Source organism: Patella vulgata, chromosome 6, assembly GCF_932274485.2.
Source record: "Patella vulgata chromosome 6, xgPatVulg1.2, whole genome shotgun sequence".
NCBI classification, from domain to species: domain Eukaryota; kingdom Metazoa; phylum Mollusca; class Gastropoda; family Patellidae; genus Patella; species Patella vulgata.
The window spans coordinates 57532032-57559333 of record NC_065884.2 but is presented as its reverse complement, the minus strand read 5'-3'; the positions used below and the strand labels follow the sequence as shown (position 1 = coordinate 57559333).

The 27302-nt window shown below is 35.5% G+C and overlaps 1 protein-coding gene across 4 annotated transcripts; it reads left to right on the top strand.

The window, feature by feature from the left end:
• The first annotated feature begins 3855 nt into the window (after positions 1–3855).
• Positions 3856–27278, top strand: LOC126823783 (hillarin). Of its 4 annotated transcripts, none has more exons than XM_050552763.2 (8): positions 3856–4447; positions 18581–18850; positions 19840–20052; positions 21111–21266; positions 21585–21716; positions 22788–22870; positions 23555–23698; positions 24174–27278. In XM_050552763.2, the coding sequence occupies exons 1-8, from the start codon at positions 4028–4030 to the stop codon at positions 25531–25533; spliced, it is 2778 nt and encodes a 925-aa protein (XP_050408720.1). In that variant the 5' UTR covers positions 3856–4027; the 3' UTR covers positions 25534–27278. The 4 variants fall into 4 exon arrangements, with proteins under 4 accessions (XP_050408720.1, XP_050408722.1, XP_050408721.2 ...); XM_050552765.2 differs by lacking the exon at positions 3856–4447 and adding an exon at positions 15072–15147; XM_050552764.2 differs by lacking the exon at positions 3856–4447 and adding an exon at positions 15885–15908.
• Positions 27279–27302: the final 24 nt, after the last annotated feature.

Sequence of the window (27302 nt, the reverse complement as noted above, 5' to 3'; positions counted from 1 at the left end):
TGATGTCATATCCAATGGTAACTGAATGTTTTGTACAGCATATTAGTTTTATAAGTATTGTATAATAATTATTGCCTGTGACAGAATTAAAGTCTAAATTTATGTTGTGTTTTTAACGAAAGACGGTATTATGACTTAATATCCATTATGAAAGAGTAGAATTCAGATATTCATGGCGTTTTTGGTGGCTTTCATATTTCTACCACCGACCTCCAATTTGTTATTTCAAATGAAAGAAATATTGAGAATTTTAATGCCTCTGGGAACTGGAGGTACCGATTTTTAAAGCATCACCAACTTCCTGTAAGAAGGCGAAAACACATCTCACAGAAATTCCCGAGTCTTGCAGAATTCCAGAAATTGACCATCAACCTCCGGAAAACAGAGGATTATGATATGCCGCAAATAGGAAATGCTGACCACACCCGCTTACCCGCCACCCGCTCTTAGACCGTGAACATTCGTATAGAGAGAGGAGTTTTACATAGGCTAAGCCTGTTCCTCAATCCCATTCAGATATCCTGGATAAAAAATATTGTTTAAAAAAGAACAAAAAAAAAAAAACCCCAAAACCTTCACACCACTGGTAATGAAAAGAATCGGTTTACTGTAATGTTAACATATGCCGCCGATTGAGGCAAATTAACACCCTATCTCATGTTTAATTGGAGAACTACCAAAGAACATGAAATTCACAAAATTGTTCTTATTGCGTTTCCAGGGGAAAAGATAAATAGACGAAGAATCAACTATCGAATGGTAGAAAGCGGGCTGGCTGACGCGTCCAGTTGGGTTATTAAAACCTTGGGCTGTCCGTATATACAGTCTATGTTACAACCATGGAGGTGTATATACACCTCTATGGTTACAACAGAGAGTCGTATTGGATGCAATGAGCGGCAACGGAACCGACCAGGTAAAGAACGTGTTCAAGTCAAAAAAAATACAGATCTCGCCATTATTCCTGACAAAATGGGCGACCTTCGGTTATAATTTTTTCACGACTAGTGGTCGGAACTAGAAACCGAACGCGAATGGTCCGGACCATCGTCTGTTCAAAGATGGCTGCCCCCAGGGACATGGTGATGTCATTTTACTTTGCTTTAGACCTCGAGCATAACCCTGAAAAAAACTTAACCCCAAGGAAGGTCTATACATCTCTCCATGGAGGATAACGAATCGCTGTGTTACATAGTTTCATAAACAAAAATTACTTTCATGAAGTTAAACGAATCAAACTAATTTTAGAGACGACAAAATTCCTTGTAACTTGACTTTACTTTTTGCATAGCGCAAATATTGCAATAATGCGTAATTTTTAGATTTACATAGATTCAGACATAACACACGAGACAAAAATATCTGCTCATAGAAGTAGCAACCATTTAAAATACATTCAAGCTTTCTTAAAATCATATACTTAACAAAAATAGATTCTTTCTACATATTCTACACTTTCGTTTTCTTGACACCGCCTTCTTGGAACTACTCCAACCATGCTACAATAGCATGGTTCAGTATTTTCGGACTATGGTCCGGTCTAAATGAAATTCGGATTCAGTTAGTTCGACCATAGTCAAGAAATCACGATAACCGAAGGTCGCCCTAAATTCCGATGGAGAACATACTTACACCAATGGCGGACATCAGAACCCAGAATTAGATGTAATTACAGGATGGACACTAAAAACATGGAAGATTAGTAAGAAGTGCTCAATTGATTTCGAACGCGATGGATGGCACAAAGGGCGAAATTTTATTTTATGGATTTTGCGCCTCGCCTAACCCCTAAATTTATTCCAGAAAAAGGTGACATATTATATGCCGACAACAGTATACAAATTTGGGGAATGAATATATTCCAAAAAAATGAAGCCGAAGAAGAGTTTGGAGGTTTTTATCACCGCAGATCTTGACTAAATGATCCAAACTTAAAAGGCAAGTCGCCAACTCTGTATCATTCACAGGCTTCGACATTGCGAACACGACTTATTGGGCTTCTGATATTCAATATTTAAGACAAAATGAAAATTTTAAAATTGGCACATGCAAGAATCGCGTGCCAGAATGCTTTCGAGTGCCATTTTTAATGAAGCGACTCGATGAACGAGGCCCGGCATTTTAAGGCATTATCCCTCCCAGTACATATCAAAACAGTTGTCCAAGGGCCACCCATACATTTATTTAAAGATGTACAGTGCAAAAATTAATGTCTTACTAATTTATGAAATGATCATTTTATAGCAGGATTATCAAATCTCCCAGCTGTTTAAGACCCCCCCCCCCCAACCCAGTATACCCCAGACCACTCTATAAAGGCAAAACAGTTGTGCGAAGGCTTCTTGTCTACGATATCACCTTAGGTGGAAGTGGACGTAAAACTCTAGGAATGAACGAACGCAAAGGCTTCCTATACATTCATTTAGAGATGTACAGTGCTAGACATCTAGAAATTAATGTTTACTTAACTACAAGATGACCACAATTTATATCACCATTATCACATTTCGACAAATTTTACACATTGGAGACAGCCCCCCCCCCACCCTATGTTCATCACCCAGAATCGAAATCGACGCAAATAAAAAGAGACTAGAAAAACATGGTCTTTTAAATTCTTCAAAATCGCAGAGTAATTATTTATGGTCAGTTTATGCAAGTCAGTAAGTTTTGTGTTCTTTTTATAACAAAAGAACAGTAAACCCCCGCCAATCAGATCGCCTTAGAATTGTGTAAAGAATGCAATACTTTAATGTCAAAGGTCAAACATTTCTATAGTTTGAAAAAAATTTGCATCTTCACTTAGAAGAATGTTAAATTTGACGTCAAGCAGATTAAATTTGTATGACGTTGCGACAAAATGAAAGTTCTTTGCTGAATGAAGTGTCTGTGAATGTCGGACATGTAACCAATGTTTAAAACTGATCAATATTTGTTTGCTCTGAGATTAAACTTATGAAAGTATTTGATTGTACACAAACTTGTCTTTGGCGACCATCGGATTCTTTGAGAACATGGCAGAGGAGTTTATTTTTTTTGCCCACATGTAGACAATAGATTTCTACCAACTTACATGTGTATCAATTCACTCTCACTGTTTTCTGCTATTGCATGACAAATGTTTGTGGGTCTAGAATTGAAGACAGGCGTATTCGGGAAAACCCCTCTGAAAATTAAGCTACAACCCGTGTCACGTGAATAATGTAATCAAATAATTGTGACATGGTGGGTTCTTTATGGTTATTTTATAAAGATTGTGATTTTGATGACATGATAATTTCGCAACATTCGACATTACCAGCAGACGATATGAGCAAGTCAGTGCCACCTACATATATACAAGTGTTGGGTAAAATCTTTTGATAGGACCCTTTTAAATCCGATTGAATCAAAGTCTTTTTTTTTACTTTTAAGTATTTAAATAATTACTTGGTGTGTAAATTTTAGCTTGGATTAACCACACAAAGAAATAGACATTGTCCGAAGAATGCAAATATTATAGACCGAGCAATGGAATAAACAATGAATTTTTGGTCTAAGACCTGCTATGTTCGCAGATTGTCTCCCTTGAAAGGTAGAGTTTCTGCACGACATGTTCGTTATACTAATCAATAAATTGACTGAGGAGGTAAACAAAGGTGACAACAATTCAACACATTAACTGAATGGCTTTCATTTGTTTTAATCATTATGACACACTCTAATCACCACTGACAAGATACAACGGTGTTAATTTCGCATTTATTTACCAACACGCGCGCTTAGCTGCTAAATTTACCTGTCCTCAGGTAACAGTCCCTTTGATCTAAATGTGTTAACTATGCTAGTTTAGGGCCACATGACGCTTGGTATGCACGAATAAGGTCAAGCTGAACAACAAACCTGGGTGACGGTATTATGTAGCAGACGTTCAGGATCTTTTACGACGGTGATATAACAAAGCTATTGTGATATATCTTCTTACCGTTATGTGAAATTTACCGGAGTAAAAAAAACGAAGTATTTATCAACAAGAATCGAACTAAAAATGTCGGACGCGTCACCAGACGATTCTAAAATTCAAATTGTGGAAAGTGAAGGGGAAAACAAATCGTACAAATATCAGTTCACTTACGAGCGAGCTACTTTATATGAATATAAATTTGAACGAAAGGCTGTTCCCGACGCCAAGGATCCGTGCTTTAGATGTAACAAAAGAGTTCCCAGGAAAGAACAGATCGGAATTGAGGAGTTGCTGTTTCACAAGCAGTGCTTTAGATGTCGTATTTGTGGATTACCGTTGTCGTCACAAACGTATCATCGTAATCCAGTTAATGGATCGAACGATAATGAAGTTTATTGTAAAACACATGTGGGTAAAACAATAGGAGAAATAAAAGGACAGCAACAATTGCATATCACCCATAATGATTCACCTAATAACAATAATGATAAATACGACATACAGGTGAGTTATCGTTATCTATGATTATTTATTTATGTCATGCTGTGAATCATTATCATATCATTTCTTATATGAGATCTGACTCTATCCCGGTATTTCAAAAGTCACGTTAAAAGTTGACGTCCGAATTTACTGTCTGAACATTTTATTTATTTTATGGCGTGATCATTATTATGACTTGTTAATATGCCCCCCCCCCCACACACACACACATATACACACACTAGCAATTGTTTTTAGACTTCCGTATCGTAGTATTTTAAAAGTCCTGTTATAAAGGAACCTTGAAGTTAACTGTTTAGTTTAAAGTAGCTAAGTCTCTAACTCAATATCATCCAAAATCTTCAACATTGAAAACACAAATTATTTGTCAATTTAAATCAACATTGATGCTGTGATCTTACCGGAAAAAGATGGGCTTCTGATATCCAATATTTAAGACAAAATAAACATTTTACCATTGGTACACGAATCGTGTACCATAATGCGTTTCAGCCCCAGTTCTAGCAAGAGACTCGAGGAACGAGTCTAGACATATTGCACCAAACCAAACGGCCTATGTAGACTGGAATAACCAGGCGCTAGAAATTTGCATTCGATTGAGACTGCTGGCTTGTTTCGCGGAACATAACTGATTTGAAATTAGAGTAAAAACGGAAACCATTGAATGTATATCAGTTTATATACATTCATATTACAGTATTATATGAGTTCCGACCCACTTGTGTCAATTTCTAGGTCCCAAATGTTAGCGATTTAGCTCCTTTAATGTCGTCAATAATGATTTTTGAAATTAATGTATAATAATAAATCATTTTAAAACATATTTCATATGATAGGTTCACAAAGATGTATTTTTGGGCCATTACGATGGCGTTGGAAAGTAAGTAAGATCTCTTAAACACGGTACTCATTCACATGCTAATGTGATAACTTATCCCTGGCAGTGTCATCTCCCCATACTCTTCAAATTCCATCTCCATGTACCAAACGATTTTTTAAAGATGCACAACCAAATTTATCCAATCTCATATTGAAACAATTGAAAAATTTCTTGTTAATCCCACATATGTTACTAGTGTCAAGTGGGAAAATGGTTTGTATCGGTGAATGGATATGAAATCTCTATTATAATAGCGAACATGAATAGCTATTAGTAATGATATAAATATGATAAAATCTACTACGATTTATATGTAATGAAATAGCAATATATCAGTTTTCACAACAATGATATTCGGCAATTATTTTACGAGTATAATATCACTATTTAAAATCTAGGTCAACATACAATAGGATAAACAGGTGTAACGAATTATGTGTTGTGATGATACATAAACAGTATATAACGCATCACACTACCGTAATTAAAGTGCACATAACTGACAATAAAGATGACATGTTTTTTGACTATATAACAGAACGTTTAATTTTAACCATGACATCTGAACTTTATTCATTAACACGAGACATCGTTGCTTATTTAGGGCTCAATTGTCGTTTAGCACAATATTGCTTATACATGTTATTTTATTCAGTTAAAAAATAATAGTTTCATACAAAGATATACAAACATTGAGCAAACAAACACAAAGGAAAGACAAAACAAGAAACAATTACAATATGCCGAAACAATAATACTATTGACAAGTAAGGTAAAGGTCTAGATAGAAAATAGTGATGATCGAATTTAGCTACATCATGAGACCTTTTTTAAGGTTCAAATATACAATTCTTGCGATAAGAATGAGAGAAATGATGTCGTCATCTGAAGTATTACTAATATATTAAGGGTTATCTATAGGCCCCTATTACAAAGAATAGAGGAAATACTTAGATTCGCCCATAAAAGTATCGAACTGTTTACTGTTGAATAAAAGATGACACTAGTCATCAAGAGCTTTGTATTCAGAGCACAGTTATTGTAAGGAGACGTCACACATACCGATTTACCAGCCAATCATTGAATTAAAGATGCATTATGTAAGATTTAGATAAAGAGCTGACAGTTCTAGCTATAATAGTTTAAAAATAGATATGAAAAAAGAAAATGTTGAAAATTTCAGACAAATTACTTCATTATGTGGCCATGTTGGAAGTTATGACTGTTTAAAGAATAGCCTATCCTCGATTATCCATTTTGAAATTAAATTATTAAAAGTCGGTCGTGTTTTAATCCGTTCAAAATTACAACCACCAGATGGTCTAGAGAGTTGATTATAAGCTTGTAATGTGAATAGATGTCTAGTTAATAATTTATATAACATTTAAGGCCAAAGGAAAGATCTGCAATGGGCAGATTTAAATCTCACATAATGTATCTTTAAAACTGTACCAATTGTTATAGTCCAGAATTGACCTGGTTAGTTCCTTATGTATGTTAATCCCCTCTCGGTTGATATATATATACATATACAGTTATAAGTTGATATATTGTAGGTAGTCAGGCAACTATGTTCAAACTGATATACTATAATATATAAATAGATAAGAATAAGTAGATTTACAACTATATATATATGCAATATGTTGATAGTGGGCGAGGCCCTTTCCTATTTATAGAATCCATTTTAAGTTGTTTACATTTATTTCTAGTGACACAAATTTTTGAAAAAGGACAAGGACAACCATTATTTTAATATTTATAATTTCTGGTTGTTGCGTAAACATGGCTTATATTATAAAAAATACCCCTAATAAATATACAAGGTATTTGACATAGCCATTGAACTCCGATGCTTGAATGGCAAAATTTAGTTGCGTCGAACTCAAACGTCGATGTAAGCTTACATTTAGTAAAAACATCACCACAATAGCCATGCGTAGTAGTCTGCAGGGTGTGCTCTTTGTTTATCACCCGATTCCATTCCCATCGGTTTGGGAAGTTTACATTACTAGCAGTTCTTGATCTTTTTTTGTATAACTGCCTAACCTCCCAATGCATAACCTTTATTGACGTAAACATGTGCTAGTCTTGAAATGTGTTGATTGGGCGATTAATCATATCCTCCTCTCTTATATGTTAGTGACGGGTATCGTACTATATGTTAGTCCCGAAATGACCGAATCTGTGTTGAGTGGACGTTAAATCTCATCTCTCTCTCTTGACGAGTTTTAACAAATTAATAAACTAATAAAACACTTTAAATTAAATAAAATAGTAAACAAACTGATTACATTTTATCTCTCAGATATTTTGAAGTCGCCATTTTTTGAATATAGTAAACAAAACTACTCTTATCGGCCTATGTATAAAAAGGTCCTCTTTCCGGATTTTTCTTTCATGTTGTGTCCAAAATGTAATCCATTGGATAGTTTACCTTTAGATAAAAAGAATGTAAGACAATGAACGTGAGATGTAGGCTATGTTTGTAATTATTTATACAGTAGAATTTAAGATACATTTGTGACAGTTTTTGTGCCATAACAAAGATTGTAAAATACATTGTAGAATTTCAAATGTCTTCATAAGCTCGGTTGGAGCAGAAATGGCATAGATTTTATCTTTGTACTCTTATTTCATTCGTTTTCTTTTGTTTTGTATTCCGTATTTTATACTTGACCGGAATAGGGAAATTTTAGTCTTCCTTTGGGGCTCCTTGACCCGGTTGGAGCAGAAAAATAGGACGTTAAGTTCAACCCTTTTTTTTTTATTTCAAATGGCATTTTAGTCGCTAAGAAATTGGAAAGGTTATACGAAGAAAGCCAAGGTGTATTTTATTTTTGTATACTACATCAGTCGTGTTCTTTCGTTATATAATGCGTACATGTATTTTATACTTGTCCAAAATTTAAACTACAAGTATTTTTCTTCTAAGTAAAGGTTATAAATCTGAGTGAGAGCCATGGTGACTCAGTGAGGAAGACGTTGTATATCTAACGTGGAAGCTCCGCATTCGATCCGTGTTGACCGAGAAAGTTCATCGGGCTTTTCCGGCGGGCCTTGTCAATGTTGTAGGACGGAGGGCCTGGCCAGGGACAACGTATATAGTCGCCCGGATGGAACGAACACCGAGCCCCGCTGTACACATTAGTGTGTACGTAAAATACCCCCTGACAGATGGAATTCGATATAAGAGTCCACACAATATTTCCGTCACAGCGCAATGTATGGAGTATGCCCATCTTCATTAGTCCAGTTGGAGCAGAACAGTAGGACGCTAAACCCCATTTCATTTCACAAATCTGGGTAAAACCCCACTTATGTATAAGTGGTTCCCAGACTTGATCCGAGTTGCGTGTATCGGGAATGTTGAAGAAGAATTCAGACGATGCGGTTAGCTAATTCTCCTGATTCTTCAAACAATATAATTGTTTAGATTTTATCAGCTACTGAAAGTCTGTAAATGCAGTATGTGTTTAGGTCAGCTACTGTTTGCCGTCGCCATATTAGTTCATTTCGATTCTTTTATCTACAGGCTACAGTAGGGCTACTATCGGGATGGGGTTTAATGTCGTCAACACAATACTTCCGTCATTTTGAGACAAATATATGGTAATTGGATTTCCAATGGTTATTTGTGCAGTTTAAGGAACAGTGTTCTGCATGTACAACGCCCATTTTTTTTGGACCAGGAACTGGTTGCTAACCGCTACTCATGTTGTTCTTGTTCTTCATGTTCTTCTTGTTCTTGGGGTGACGTTGAAGACATTGCGTAATATATATATATTGCTCTCGTGCTATCGCACTCGTACACAATCAATATATTACTTAATGTCTCGCACTCGACCATTAGACTACACCTCATATGTAAAGCCACGCCCACCCAACACTACCTAACACGACTAGGAAACACGACATAAACAGGACAGAAAGTCTGCTAACACCTGTTCATGCCAACATCTTGAAATAAAATCTAACCAAAGCTGTTGCCAACTTTTCTAATTACTTTCTTTGACCTTTTTTTATTTTCCTAATCGATTAGTGATTAGTAGGATTGACCGCCATATTGTAACAAGATTGATTGACAACTTGACAGTTTGACATACACGTACGACATTAAAACATGTACATAATTTACTTCAAACCTGAAAAACGAAAACATTCTTTAAATTAGGTAAAAAAAAAAGGTCAAAGTGTCAATTTCATTAAATTTGTTTTGATATCTGTCAGTTCTAAAATTTTACGTTCACAGCAAAGACAAGTATTCAGATAATTATGAGCCATTCTGTGTTCATCAATCGATAGTTTCAGTAAGCAATTAAACAAGAATTAGTAAGAAATTAAACTAGAATTAATAAGAAATTAAACTAGAATTAATAAGAAATTAAACTAGAATCAATAAACATATTAACGTCTGTTCAACACAAAATATACCATTTAAGTCTACGCATGGGTCTTTATCAGTTGGGAGAAACTGGAGTTTCCTCTCTAGGAAAAACCCATCGGCAGTTAGAAACATAAGTACTGCACAATTAATTAAACATAAAATAATAACAAAAATCCAATTTACTAAGTAGATTCCAGTTTCTTTTTCTTGTACACATGAACATCAACAAGACTTTACATTATCTTCCACAAATACAGGTAACTGAATAATAGTTGAGCTTTGTGGTCGGATATGTTATTGGCCTGGGGCATGTGTGATCAAATCTTAATATTTACAGAGGTACTCTGCTGTTTAGGTTCAATTTGTCATTCTGAACAATGTGATGATCAGGAGATGAGCTTTGATTAATGTTTCAACAACATGTAGTGCTTGAGGCCATTAATGCATTGAATGAGTTTTTCAGACTTACAAATTATTTGTATTCTCGGTATTAGATCGAATATATGTACAAATGTACTCTTTTGTCAGAAAACTTTGAATAGAATCTTTGTAGGAGAACACGATTATGATAACCCAACTCTACCCGTTGCACATTCCAGCAGATTTTTGAATTAGCACCGTTTGATTTGACACTACAATGGCACCGACCATGTTCAAAATATGGGGTAAATATGCCAAGCCATCACTTAGACGCACATGTTTTAACTTTCTATTGATTTATTTAGTGCCAAAATTAACACCCTTTAAAATAACTCATTATAAATAGGTCAATGCATGGATTTTAGATACTTGTTTTGAATGTGATATTTTTATTTTCTTGGCTAGAGTGATAATGCCACTTTTCAGGTACTTATGAAAAACTTGAATCAACTGTGTTATTTATCTATGCATTACACAACATTAAAAACAGAATTGATTGTAATTTTGTCTTTTAGGCCACACCAATTTGATTTTCTGTTCTTCGAGAATATCTGTAAAAATTTCCTTAAGGAAAGAGAATTATTTAAAACCAAAAGTACGTGGTTGTGCTGTTCAAAAGCTTCTTTTAGTTGCAAATGTTTAACTTTGAAATTTTAAACAAATCAACTTTCACGTGATACAAGGGGCTATATATCAAGACACCGAATACAAGAAATTGAAATAGTGTGGCTTCACTGGGAAACTATATTCTTCTCAATTCTAAAAACGGATAAACCTTGATTGAAAAACAGTCTACACGCTGTATAGCATTCGGTAATCCTCGATAAATTTCGGCCATCTCCGGCGCATTTGAACTTTTATGTTTATTAGGTTGTTGCATAGAGTGACCATTATAAATACATTAATTTGATGTTGACTACAAAATGGTTATTTTATGAATAGCCTAACAAAATTCAAAGACACGTTTTATTTGTCTAATTGGAACATTGTCATACATACCGTCGATAACAAACTTCCATATCAGTCTGGACAATACATCCTTTAATTATAGTCGTTAATAATTAATTACACCCACTCTATAATATGGTTTATATATTCATATCATTACTTCACTCTTTTAAAATATCTACCTTAAGACAAACATCTGTAGAATAACAGATAACAAGAACAATGCTGTCTGATCAGGAAAAGTTTCTAAAAATTATATTTTCAACTTTTACTGTAAGTTTTTCTTTTATACATTTCCTTTGAATATATCAAGCTTATTGCTTTTTCGTTTGACCAGGAACCAATCGATGTTACATATGGTTGAAACTGTCTGTTTAAACACTAATTATGAACATTGAAGTCAATTATCTACCACGAATGCTAGGTCCACATTTTCAAAAGCAAAATTTTATAGACACCGCATCTGAAATTGTTCTTTATTCTGCTCGGGTACAAACGACAACTTTGAGGTGTACACGTAAGAGAAAGTGAAGCTGGAAACGTCCGGCGAAACTTTTCCAACATGTAAACATCCATATGTTACTTCTCACGGAAAATAGTTGAATTACCAAACTAAAGTCGGTGAACTATTTTACGCTGACATTATCAAAAACCAAAAAACCCTGTAGTTTGTTTTCAATGCAATTCATAAAAAAATACCCTGTAGTTTGTTTTCAATGCAATTCATAAAAAATACCATGTAGTTTGTTTTCAATGCAATTCATAAAAAAAACCTTAGAATAAATCTTATTTAACTAGGATGTATTTAATACAATGATTCATGTCAGTGGTATTTGACAAGGATCCATTCATTACCTGAATATCTTATCTCACGTAGATAATGAATACACTACCATTAGTATTCATACCTGGGTATATCGTCACATTTAAAGATAACTCCAAATAAACTCTAACCGTTATTTGTACGGGTGACGGTAGGGGTGGGGGTGGGCCTTAATAGACTTCTTTGATTTGTATCAAAAATGAATCTTTTTACGTTTATTTGTTTTTTTAATGGCAGTCTGAAAATGTTACGTCTATAGATAAAGCCGATAATGTGTTCCATTGTCAACTCAAAGTAAAAAAAATAAAATTAGTAAACAAGTCGATGTCATCTTACTTTTTCGAACAAAATCTTAATCCTATAGAGCGTCCCTTCAATAATCAAAATAACATCAGATCAACAGAATTCAGTTCTTTTTTTTACTTAAAGCGACAGTTCTAGGCCAAAATAGCACCCGGAATACCCTAGCCGGCGAAACGTCGGTGACGAGAAAACGGTATATGGTGAGCTGGGTTTTTTGACTGGGCAAGAATTCGGATTGTCGACGATCTAGCCCTTTAGAAACAAAATGATTGTCAAGGGCGATCAAAATAAAGGAACTTCACAGCTAAATTATTTAAACCAAGAATATTTATGATGACAAATCGATCTATTTTTAAACAAATGACAAAATATCATACAAGCATGATGACCTTTGAACTGAATAAACTATTGATTTATTACAAGAAACCTGTAAAACTTGACCTATATTACAATTACATTTAGTGTGTAGTATTTCTCTGGCAAACGTCCGATATATAAAAGGATAAAACAGAATCTTGATTTTCGGCTGAAAATGTGACCTGTACCGTAATGCAGTGAATTTAGGCTGATTGTAATTATGTATATATATGTTGCTGAAGAACTGGTTTCACACCATAACACTATCTCACAAAAAGATAAGCAAATAAGAAGAAAATTCATTCTCACGTCTAAATTTATAATATAAATATTAGTGTACGCCCTGAATTCTAAATATAACGGACTGACCCCCTTTAGAAGATAACAGTTGTGAACAGCGATAACGTTGACAGTTTCAAACTGTAATCAATATATAATTCAAATAATGGAAACAATTTTACAGGTCCGAGATAAAATCGGGATTTTTCAACCTGGGCGTTAGGAGTGCCGACTGACAATGAAGGTTTTTCACGTCCTCCGTATGGTACAAAACAACGAGGTCCACTGTACTCATATATACACATTGGCACGTTGATGAGCCCTTGACAGTGGACATTGGATGAAAAGGAGATGGATCCGCAGATGTTCGGAGTATTTATAGGAGCGTGTGCAGAAAAATGATCGGTGTGTGTGTGGTGGGGGAGGGGGGGACCATGTTCCTGTGTGACTGACCGTAGAGTCTCGAGGTGGGTATGGAGAGTTTAACTCGATTTCCTTGCCCTCTCCTAGGCTCTCTTCTGGGTCATTCATGTATAGGACCCCACCCCTGGACACAAGCCTGTATATGGAACCATAGAAATAAAAGTTACCATATGTTTGTCACAAAATGACCGAATTATTGTGCTGACAAGATATTAAACCTCATTCAATTCTTTATGAGTCATATACAATATTCAGCACATTATGTGTTAGAAATCAGGTTTCCCACACTTTCAAACAACAAGTAATTCTTAACGCTCGGACTATTTTTTTGTAATGGATGAGTGCACTCGGGTAAAGGTTATATAAATAGGTATACAATCACTTTGTATCTCCAGCAACAAAACATTAACTTAGCTCAGACGGTAACATTAATTGTGTACCTATATCTACGACGCAAAACGCTAAGTTTGAACGTCGTTTAGACAAGGAATGAGGTCTAAACACACGGAGATACGATTATATAAAATAAGGTACCAAAATAGACCCCAGTGGAATTCAGGTACATTCATTTGCAGATATGCGAAATTGAGCAAAATTTGTGTATCTCAATACATCAGTGTATGCAAATCAGAAATAGATTAATAGCAAACATTTTAATATGTATTATCCAATTGGCGATTTCAATACACAATAGCAACTTTTCTTCTCTTTGCATAACAGATTTGGGTGTACGACCAATTTGAGATTTTGCCATTTATTGATCACCTTCTGAATTTGCTTGTGGTTGTGCTCTGGGAGTTTGTTGGTCTAGTTTCATTGTTTTTTCATCTTGCATAGTTTGGCGCTTGTAGGCTTTGGATTATATGTTAGGGGACTGTTCACAAGGACTAACTAGGTCAATTTGAGAGTTTAACTTCCACCCGACACAAACTAAGTCATATCGAGAATAACCTATGGTACAATTTACTTCAATAATTCGTTTTCGCTATTTAGAGGACACCGGAGGACTCGGCGAAAACCCACGAGGTTGGGCAGGCGATGCATGATTTGAATTTGTAGATGTCAAGTACAATGATGTTAAAGACAACAGATAGTGTAAAACTACTGTTATGTTCACACACACAAGTTACATTATATACCATAATACAAACATCCCCTCACGCCTTGTAGTTGATTTAAAGTTAGAGAAACTATTGACAGAACACGAGTTCACCTTTTTAAATCAACAAAGATGTAACTGATACGTTAGATAGACATGAACTGTCATGCTACGTCAGGTGTACAAGATTCTTTCAGAGGTAGAGACTCATATGTGTCCTCTGTGACTTTGGTACATTGTGGTTTGTCCATGGACTTGACCATATTATGATTTGCCACATCTAACAGTTTGCCACATTTCGCTAGAATCCGCTACGATTCTCTTTAGGACAGACTGCTAGCATGTTTTAAGATAGAGTTGGCATTACAGAAACTAAGATAATTCTTACGTCAGATTTCCAGTATGTTTATATATATAAATGACCTTACTAATTTATTCTTTATGTTGAAAATAATAGCTTAATGAACATACTTGAAAGTCTATTAGTAGCAGTACAATTCAATTTAATTTTAAAAATTTGGCAACATTATCAGTCAAGAATTAAGATGTGTACATGTATATCACATTATGATATTTTCGTAAGTTATGGTGCTGTTCCTAGTAGTAATATTATTCTGTGGGTAGGGGTGGATTTATCTGTGCATGACAACGTTTTACCACTTTGGTTAATTTCTTATGGCACGGATCACTGAACTTGGATATTGGTCCCATTTAAAAAGCTAGACTAAGCGTGCTAGCTACCATATAAGCCCTGCAAGAGTAGAAAGGAGAACCTGGCGATGTAATACGTCAGTAGTTTATTCGAACTATGATTTGATGACTCAGCTCTAGCAGATCCAATGGGAGGTGTAGCTAGAACTTTATTATGCTGATGACGCTGTCCACGAAAGTCATCTCCCCGCTCCCTAGATCCAGTTTCTTTGCTTCAATATACAGGATTCAATCAGTGCTTATGTAATCACAAAAATCAAAACGGTTAATTACCAGACCACTATCGTAGAGGTCTATTAAAGGAACGGTCTAGTTTCTGGACTAGATCTCAAATGACCCACTGCCAAATGCTATGTATTTTTAATTAATAATCTGAAGAATTTCCCACTAAATCAGTCCATAGGCAGAGGCCGCAAATGAAACGATTGCAAAATCATATTCTAATATACAGGAAGAAATTTCGACTCTTCTCGGTCTTTTCTACATCACTTTTATGGATGCAGCCGTTAAACTCTGAACTAGACGATGAACTCCGCGGTGAAAATGCACATCTTTGATGTATATTATAATTATCATTAAATCTGGAGGGGATTTTTAAATAACTACTTGAGTGGCATTTATTATCATACCATAATCATAAAGTAGATAACCGGTTTAGGTGACAAGCTAATATTTATTATACATGTTCTGGGGCATTCAGTATTCAGCGAGGCATGTCGTCTGCTATAGGGCAGTACAGCACAACTACATGGCGTTACTGACCCCTTTCCCAGGATAAAACTCATCAACATTGGATAATATTTTATGCTTGATCATTTTCTTACAAAACAAGTTAGTTTTTTTCATTTGAAGCTGGAATACTTTCTGTTAAAATATCCGAAGGATTATTAAGGGAATAATATACATTTAGTAATTCATACTTTTGTAAAGCTTTTTATGTAGAATATTACTTCAGTCATGCGTTATAATAGTAGGATATTACGTAGACTAAAGTGTCCATGTATCAAGATGAACACTAACTTCAACTTTAGCATTTGAGCTTTAAGTTTGGTCAAATATTTTCAACATTACTATACATAATGGACCCCTTCATCATAAGCTTAAATGTCATTTCTTTGATATATCCGCTCCATGTCATGTAAGCAAAGGTAACTAAGGAAGCTATAATATATCACGAATACCTGGTAAGGTTATATGGAAATATAATGACATATAAATGCATTATCATAAAGCATGCCCTTATAAAGTTATTGTTGGTATGAAAAACCGACGGGTAGACTAGTTGGGCGTTTCGGCTACCTATATAGGCATACATTCCCGATAGAAGTTTTAATTAAGAATAAAAATTGCGAAACCATAGTTAGGAAGCTCACACAATAGAATATGATAGCGAACCTGTGCGTCTATATAGTATTTCAGGCAATCACTGATTCGTCGTTTCCATGAATATTCGTATTTATTTCATGAAATATAAATTCTTGCCCTTGCACTACCCCCCCCCCCCCAACACACACACATAGAAAAAATAAAATAATATTTCGTGTAGGCTACTCGTGGCCTGTCATTACTTGGCCAATACCTAACCGAATTCGACATTCACAATATCTGCACATTCATAATATCTGTCATGTCTCTGGTGCATACTGTATTTGATGTCTGCGGCATTCGATATCTGCAGTATTTAATATCGGCAATATTCAATATCTGCAGTATTTGATGTCTAGATCATTCGATATCTACAGCTAACGATATCTCAGCAGTACATGTATTTGATTTCTGCAGCTTTTTATATCCGTAGTAATATTTGTAGCATTTTATATCTGAAGCAGTTGGCCCCATTTCGTTTACTGTAACTCTTGTTTGGCACATAAATTGTCATGTATCACGTAAATTTATTCATGATAGCACACCGGACATTTAACAAGTTGGTGAGAAATGGACGACATGGTGATAATTAATGTATTATAAACATTCAAGTAGATGACGATATGTATGTCAGACATACAAGAGACACGTTAATTTTGAGCGTCCAATGGGTAAATCTGTTGGTAGTAATTTCCCTTTATTTACTCTCCATCCATAATGTAAAATCCTCGACTTCTGAAATTAAGATCAAACCCATTGCCCCGCCCCCTCCTGTTCCTGTTTGAGCATCCAATGGGTGAATCCGCTGGTGGCATTTTCCCAGAATTTACTTTTATGTATTATTCTATGTATTATAAAAAATATCCCCATTTCCCTTTTTTGCATCGCTGGCCTATTCGCGATGAAATAATGTAACAATGCATTTCGAAATATTCCGAAATTCAACGAGATGTGTAAATTTGTATCAAAAAATTAGGTCAGGTCAATGTTTACTGCTACCTTTCGTATTCTGATCGTTGAGAAATCCACGACTTCAAAACTTCTAATCAAACCCGCCCCCTTTTATTGCATTGGAGACCCATTTGGCGATGAAATAAAACGAAACACTGCATTTCGAAATTGCCCGTAATCCAACGCAATGTGTAAATTTTTATCACAAAATTAGGTCAATTAAACGTTTAAATCTGACCCTTGATTGAACTCTTGTTATTAGTGGGAGGTATTGATGTTTAATAAAGCATGAGGACATGTTAGATGTTAAATGTTACTTTACTTGCCCCTTTTCTCTAAATATCAACACCACTCCTTCCCCGTTCTTCTTATATCACGTAAACCGTCCCAAAAGTTTTCATTAAACTAGAAGATACTACACAAGATGGTTGAAGGGAAACGCGTGTACGTCGTTTTAGTATGTATATAAAACATTTTTTCCAGTAAAATATATTCAGCCGGGGTTTCAATCTGGTTTTATTAGTGCTATTATTCGTTTATAGTTATGCTGAATAATGTAGTTGGAATATCGGAACAAACTAATGTGATCGTTACTCATTGGGAACTGTACTGGAAATTGTATTTACAAATCACCAGTTCCAGTTATCATGTAGATGCGTCCAAAGAGATAGAAGTTAATTGTCTTGTCAATAAACTTTGAAATAAAATGAACTAGGGTTCAACGCACTGATACAGACTGACAGGGGTACTTTTGGCCGGATAAGTGGTGTTTGCGCCTACTCTTCATCGAGTCCCATAATTCATGGGTTCTTTTCCATGCACGCCAATAAGTAGACGAGTGGACATCGGCTTTTATTCCATCCGACGTTTCCTTTCCAGTCCCTCCACTCGAGGCACTTTCTCGGCATCAAATCGTGATTGAACCCGGGACCTGCTGGTTAGTGAGGCAATGTTAGATGCACTGAGCAATTTTGTTTATATGTAGACCCTGGTTATTTTGAAGCAATACAGCTAACCAAAACTCTTAAGGTACACCAAGTGCAGAGTGACAGTATGACGGATTACGTGATTTTTAATTTTGTTAACAGGTAGTTGCTAAATTGTTAGGATGAAAAAAATCTGGATTGAGTATATAACGACTATTTAACTCCTGTCCTTAATATCAAAATCATTTTTTCTATTTACAGATTGAGGGGAAGTCAAGACAAAGACCTGCAGCCATTAAACCAACACCATCACCCAGGAATTCCCCCAGAGGCAGTCCTCACAATCAGAGCCTACAACACAGCCCGGCTTCTAGCTTGGCAAGTGTCACTCCTAGGAGTATGATGATGGAGACTCCACCGAGTGCTTGGACTACCCACTCACCTCATGCTCTAGACTACAGTGCAGCTAATATTAGCTATGGCAGTATGAAGTCATTTGATCACCCAAAGCCGATTCTACAAAGTTATAACGTGAGTACAATCTAGCTACTTCTTTCAGGAAATAGATTAGGAAAGGTTGATGAAGAGTTTGCTTTCAGGGTTGCACCGATTATAGCTTTTCGGGGACATATATATGTACATATGTACATATATGTACATTTACTGCAGTGGGGGGGGGGTATTCATTTTTTAGTCAATAAGGAAAATGGGCTTATGTCAACCCGCAGTCCTTATCTGCCTGTTAACTCGCTCCATTTTCAACATCGTCTGCTAAACCGCTTGTGGACTTCACAAGTGGAAGGTTTTCTTTCTTCATGTTAAGTTGATCATCTCTATAGGAGCTGATCGGAAGTGACTTTAAGCGGCACATTTAGGCATTGTTCCCCTAAATATCTTTGATGGTTTTCAACTTAATTCGGAAGGAATGTTTCCTGGGTCATGCATTTGGTGTTGTTCAAATATAGTGACTCGGTACCCATAGGGGTAGAGCTGGAATACCTTGAAGGGCAAATTTTGATCTTTTCTCCTAAACTTCTCCTAAACCAATTATGTTTTAACCAATTTTGACAGGCGTCGATTAGTTATTGATTATGCACATTTGTTCGAATGAAGAGGCACATTTAGACGGTTTCGTGCACCTTGACCTAAAGTGCTTGATAGATTTCAACCAAATTTGGCAATTATGTTGCTTGGGCAGTGCTTATTCAGATTTACTTCAATACTGTTCTCAGGTCCCACAAGGGCGGGGCATGGGACACCCTGAAGGACCTTTGGCAGATATGTTACTGTGGTGCTGATTATTTAGAGGAGTCTGTATGTGTAAAATAATTTGTATAAAAAAAAGTCGGAGGAATGGGAGAATGTATAAATTTTCTAATAAATAGAGAAACTACTAATATCGATAGTCTAGACTTACCAAAATCACAGATTGTGGATTAAGACCACTTGCGCTGTTTTATAAATGTTCCGTTTTGTGGACGAAGCTGAATAGGTCTTTAAACCACGACATTTTATTTCAGGATTTTGAGAACATGGGAATATTTGAAGCACAATCTTTCTTAGAACAAAGACATAAAGAGGAAGAGGAGAGGCTACAGAGATTTTTATTGGAGGAGAGAGAGAAAGAGATGCGACGATTGGATGAATCTATAGATATAGAGAAAGATAGAGCAGCGTCTGATCTACTGGGAAGTTTAGATCAAATGACTATACAAAATAACTCACGGAATCTGGTAAATATTAACTTTCTCTTTATTCGATGGGTTATTCCACAGCTGATAATAGTCTCAATTTGTCCAAGGTCTAAATAATACAGGCTAATGATCATCTGGCCCCCGAGTATTCAGTTACAGCACAGGACATTGCTCGTTGTCACTGTCAAACTCGGATATTTGATAAGTTCAATTAGTAAATATCTGTTTCATACTGTTGTATTTTAACATTAAGATATCTTTCCATTTATTTCAATATTGTGTTTGTTATCATACAGAGTTGAAATGGACCAACCTTATAATATTACACTGTATGTATAAAATTGGGTTAACAAAATGGTGGATATGATCACGATTTGAAAATTTCTTAAATGTGGACCAATGAGACGTTCAGATGAAAAATTGGCTTGGGGTTTCTTCCACTATTAGAAGTTCGGATGAACAACTGGCTTGGTTTTCCCTCAGGGGTTCCTTCCACTATTCGAAGGTTAATAGCAAGTCTTAAACGGTGTTAGGCATTGGCCGATCAATATAATTGATCCCCTCAACATAGGTATAGCCACATGAAGTTAACATCATCCGTTCAGAACCCATTTATAGGTATAATAGGTAAATGAATTAATTCGTTTTGGCTGCACCATCACCTTAAATAACATTACACTACCACCTTAAATAACATTACACTACCACTTTAAATAACATCCGTTCAGAACCCATTAATAGGTATAATAGGTAAATGAATTAATTCGTTTTGGCTGCACTGTCACTTTAAATAACATTACACTACCACCTTAAATAACATTACACTACCACTTTAAATAACATTACACTACCACTTTAAATAACATCCGTTCAGAACCCATTAATAGGTATAATAGGTAAATGAATTCGTTTTCTCTGCACTGTCACTTTAAATAACATTACACTATCACTTTAAATAACATCCGTTCAGAACCCATTAATAGGTATCGTTTTGGCTGCACTATCACGTTAAATAACACTGCATGTACTTTTATAGAGAAACTCGTAACATGTATCCACCAGACGAACTTAATTTATTCTGATATTTTTTTTCTTAGATGTATGAGAAAGAAAGAATTGAAGAACATTTTAAACGTTTACGAGATGAAAGATTGAAATCGGTAACTGATAAAACAGCATCAGAAGAAAAAGCCAGAAGTACCAAAATGTTAGACAGACATTGTCATGAAATGATGGCACTGATAGCAGAAAAGGTGAGATTTGTGAATAATCCCATCCCAGTTGATTAAATCTTCTTTTGGAGTATTAATCAAACATAGAAAACCAGTTACCCTAAAATAGGAATAACTGATATTAAAATGCTAAGTGGGCTGTTCGGGGGGTTCTGGTTAAGGTAAAGGTAAAGAACACAGAAAATACGGTGAAGCTGGGGTAATTATGCCTGCATTTTGGCCCTTATTAAACGGAAGGGAAAATGGTGAAAAAATTTAGAAACTGGTTCACTAAATAATTTTTTTTTAAGTTTCTTCATGTTTGTATCATATTTTAATTCCCGTTTTTGTATTTGTTAGGAACGTGAATCTAATCGAGATGTTTTACACGATCATTCCATGAAACCACCAATTTTACCACCAGAAACAAAGAAATCATCACTGTATAGAACACCAGCTCATTTTGAAACATTGGATAAACGAGCGGTTGATGTAAGCAGCTTATGTTAATTAATATTAGATAAACGGGCGGTTGGCGTAAGTAGCTTATGTTAAATATTAGATAAACGAGCGGTTGATGTAAGTAGCTTATGTTAAATATTAGATAAACGGGCGGTTGGCGTAAGTAGCTTATGTTAAATATTAGATAAACGAGCGGTTGACGTAAGTAGCTTATGTTAAATATTAGATTATCGAGTTGATGTTGATGACGTAATAAGCCATTTGATTAACCAGTGGTTGACTAATACGAAGCCTATGTTAAAACATTAGATTAACCAGTGGTTGACGTAAAAAACAGCTTATGTTAAAACATTATAAATGAAATGGGGTTTAACGTCCTACTGCTCTGCTCCTGACTGGGCTAATGACGACGGGCATACGCCATACAGTGTGCTATGACTATGAGCGAAATTTTGCCCGGGCAGCGGCACTATGACCTACTCATATCGAATTCCAACTGCCAAGGAATCTTTTACGTGCACGCCAATGTGTATACAGTATTTCGTCCCATCCGAACGACATATCGCAAATCTCAAGACAATAATCAATTGTAGGGTCAATATCAGTATGCCTGCAATTTAAAAAAAAAAGGGTCAATATAATTTGAGAATGTGTTTTTGACTACTTTACGTGATAATCGATACTATTACAGGGAGATAATCCAAAATATCTTCCTCTACTATCCACAGGGTTTATGTTATTATTGATGTTGGCCTTATCAAATAGACCTAACCCTACCCACAGGGTTTATGTTATTATTAATGTTGGCCTTATCAAATAGATCTAACCCTTCCCACAGGGTTTATGTTATTATTGATGTTGGCCTTATCAAATAGACCTAACCCTATCCCACAGGGTTTATGTTATTATTAATGTTGGCCTTATCAAATAGATCTAACCCTTCCTACAGGGTTTATGTTATTATTGATGTTGGCCTTATCAAATAGACCTAACACTACCCACAGGGTTTATGTTATTATTGATGTTGGCCGTATCAAATAGATCTAACCCTATCCACAGGGTTTATGTTATTATTGATGTTGATTGTATATTTATTTGTAGTTATCCCACCGAGATTACAATACACATACAGAATTAGTACGAGATTTAACCAGAGATTGTCATAATGAATTAGACAAGGTTCGGTAAGTAAAACATTTCAGCTCTAATATGACAGGACTCGACCAATTGTAAGAAAACCCCACATAATCCGGTATTATTTCAACAAATACTTATTAAAACTTCGAACATCTAATCCATCAGCCACGCACGTGGGTATCGATTTTGGTTTTAAATTATTTTACTATCTACGTTATTCTATTCAAAATCATTTTCGAAAGTTTAGATATCAGACTAACATTTGACACAAAGTTTGGGCAGAATCATTTTTTGGTATCGCTAACGTCGACAAAGTTGCCCGGGCCCTTAAACTCAGCAAAAACTATGAATTTCAAATAGTTTGGAGTCACACGAAAAACCCCCTACTTACTCGTATTTCCTTTCTTGGTCAACCATTACGAGACTTTTAGGACATATGTTTTGTACTTTATTGTCCAGGGCGATGGCAAGAAAATGACCCTGGTCGTTCCGATGGACCAAAAAAAGACTCCTAGGCAATGGGAATTCAAAGAACAGCAGGAAACGACGCTAGCTATCCGGCTAGTTACTTCCATAGCACAGTGCCTGCCCTGTTGGAGCGAAGAGTATGACTTAAACATCAATACATTTCACTTCAAAGATTGCAGTGTCATGTTCCTGCTGACAGTGATAATTTTGTTATCACAAATTTCTATTTACATATATTGTACCTATTTGATTTTTATTTTCAGTGTTATATTTAGATGGGTTATTGCTAAAGATTTAAATAAGAATTCAGTAACAGAGATAGTTCATCCTAATGCTACAACTACTTTATTAAAAGGTGTTAAAAGTGGCAAGGAGACCTATCACCATCTCTTTAAGAAACTGTGTTGGTAAGTAAAAACTACATTCACAAAGAACAGAAAGACTTCTATATATTTATAATACTTCGTGAAATAGTTTTTGTTGTTGTTTAAAACATCGTAGATGTCTCTTGAAATCTACCATTTTTTCTAGGACTCGTAATAATAAACAACGAATTAAGAGCGAAGTTGATTTCCAGAGAATTCGAATCTGGTTTCTCTCCTCCCCGTGTAAGTTACTCACATTGAAGTGTTTCTTGCTCTAGAATTGATCCAATCGAAGGGAGACAATTATAAACATGTGCGCATATAGAAACGACGCAGATCTACTACAACAAAAAATGCAGGTCCCCTGATTGGATTGTTTCATTGATTCCTTGGTTCAAATGAACTAATCGGATCCGGTACTTATACTGGCCGCCTTTTCGTATTTGTTTGAATGAGTATTATGAATAAAACATTTGTTTCTATCCATGTAAAACGATCTTCGTTTTTAATATTTCAGCTATGCTGGTATATACTGTGAAATCATACTGGGCTATTCTAAGGGTGCTGGATATAAACCAGGTATGAGGATGGAAGGGGCAACATTTAGAAACTCCTGGACCTCAGTAAATATCGACGGTAGCTGGCGATTGGTTAACTGCACATGGGCAGCAAGACACGTAACAGGTCATCGTGATGATCTTCCCCAGCTATTCCACAAATACGACGAGTTTTATTTCCTCACCGACCCTGAAGATTATATCTATCAACACTATCCAGATGATCCGGCTTGGCAGCTTTTAGAAATTCCACTTCCTTTCTCCGAGTTCCTGAACTTACCAGTGGTGAAGTCTCCTTTCTTTAACTACGGCTTGCGATTTTACTCCAACTACGGCGCCACTCTTAACACGAGCACTGGCATGGCGGAAATTCGATTGATTATGCCGAAGATTCTTGGATTTGGATCGCTTCTAGAGCCCTTGGACAAATCGGTCGGTGATGCGAGACAAATGGAAGGGAGGACTTTATTACGTTTGGTTAAAAACGACGCCATCTTTACTGTGTCCTTGCCTAGGCCGGGATATTATTATTTTTCCGTGTACACGGGTGACTATTGGCATTCAGAGTGCTTAGAGAGTGCGTGTAGTTTTCTGATCAACTGCACGCAAATATCCGGTTCCGCCTCTCCATCGTACCCTCCTGTCCCTTTCTATGGCGCCACCCCAGTCATGGAAAAGCTAGGCCTTACCACAGAAGGTGGCGCGGATCCGTTAATAGTATGTAACAGTGATTATCTAGAAATCAAATTTAAAACGATCCAAGACGTTAAAGTGACACATACGTTTCAATATTATGACGTCAATGATGAATCGGTGGAAGACATTGATAGGTATGTGTTCTTACGCTCACGGACTGATACCGCAGCGAACTATTTAGTGCGGTGCCCTAAAGAAGGATTCTACATTTTTTCGCTATTTGCTGCTGGTTCCGACAGCAAGGGAGAAACAACAAACTTAGAATGTGCATTTCGTTATTTGGTGATTTGCCAGGAACCGAGTCCCAGCACTGCAGCATTTCCAAAGACCTTTCATAAATGGCAGAAGTGTACTTTGCATGAGCCAATATCCGGCGATCTTATGACCAACAAACGTTATAACTTCAAACTTGATGTTCCGTCCGCAGTCGAAGTCTTTGTGGTTATAGGCGACTTCTGGAATCATCTGAAAAGAAAGGTCGGCTTCACGTGGGAGGGGAATATCATGACGTCAAAAGATGACGTAGCTAAAATTATTGCAAGATTTCAAGCTGGGCGAGATCAGTCGACGTTTCCACAATTACTTGAATATCAATTGGTGCAAGATGTTGAAACGGAAATATAAAAGAACAAATGTTTATTTTCATCTTTGATTACAAATACTTCTTGTTATTTTCCCTCCATATTTTCTCTGCCAGCTAAACATTCAAATACTTCAAATCTGGCTTGAAAACTTATATTATTAGACACAAGTGTATTATGCGCCATAAAGACGTGTTGTGGATATGGCGTTTTATAAATTGACATATTATTTTATTATTTTATAAACACACAAATTATCAAAGACACATCATTCTGATTTCTATTTGTTCCTAAATAGACCCACACCGTGAACAGCACCCCATATATCCTTGAATTAAATATAAATTATATCGGTAGCTCTTTAATCACTTGTTTCGGTTCTAAGCATTTAATACGGTTTTGGCTGGATGCCAAGGTCATTAATAATACTAAGTGCAGGAGAACCCCTCACATCCGCATACATAAACAGTCCTCCCCCTCCTCACACACACACACACACACTCGTACAACATATATTAAATTCCACAAATAGCCCTTCTTCATTAGCCACTGTTGGCACAGAAAAGTAGGACGCTAAACCTCATTTCTTTTCGTATTGTTAACTATTACAAATCTGTTCGAAGTTAGCCCTGTATTTTGCCAAATATGTCGACGACGTCCAACCCCTCTCAGGTTCCACAAGGAGAAGCATTAATTCCTGTTTTAATGAGTTAATGATTGATTAAATGTTAATTGTGACAAACACTATTCCATAAAAAGTTCGACATGAATATAACTTCGCTATCCCAAAAATTAAGGCAGCATTTATTATCAAAGATTGCTTGTAGTTAGTTACCTTGTCTCATTATATTTATTTCTCTATTAGATAGTTAGTAAATACGCTTATAGATTATCTTAGACAGATTGATTTGAAATAGACACCTTTGTACAAAATGAGCTGCAATGTTTACCCGTATGGACGTGTAGCTTTATTTAAAATAGTAAACTTCGAAACATTGTTCCATGTTAAAACGATGTAATTGATTTAATCAGTTATTGTCTGACCTTAGACGTTTTTGCAAGGAACTGTGTTATAATCCCGCAAAGTGTACAAATTGTAAAAATTCTTGCCATTTTATATTCGTACTTCAGTTCGCCATTATATATTAATATGATTTTCGTACTTCAGATCGCCATTATATAATATTATCATTTTCGTACTTCAGATCGCCATTATATAGTATAAATATTTTCGTACTTTATTTCGCCATTATATAATATTATTTTCGTAATTCAGTTCGCCATTATATAATATTATAATTTTCGTACTGTAGTTCGACATTATACAATATTATTATTTTCGTACTAAGTTCGACATTATAACATATTATTGTTTTCGTACTACAGTTCGACATTATGCAATATTATTATTTTCGTACTTCAGTTGGATATAATACAATAATATTATTATTTTTTTCGTACTGGAGTTCGACATTATATAATACTATCATGAAATGTATGTAGAACTTTATTTATTTATATATAAAATTGCTTTTATGTATATACTTGATATCAATCAGATTAGAATACAAAACTAACTTTCGTTTCCTTTTTTATACCTTCAACAACATTTGAACGTTAAAAAACGAAACGAATTACGACCCGAGTTTTAATCAAATTAAATTGATTTGATATAATACATTATATTATAGTAATATTTTTAATATAATAATTTTATTCATCATAATATCTGGTTTTTAATTCAATGCTTGTATTGTATGTTATTTATTACGTGCGTGCAATAAAACATCTATTGCAAAAATGAATAATTGT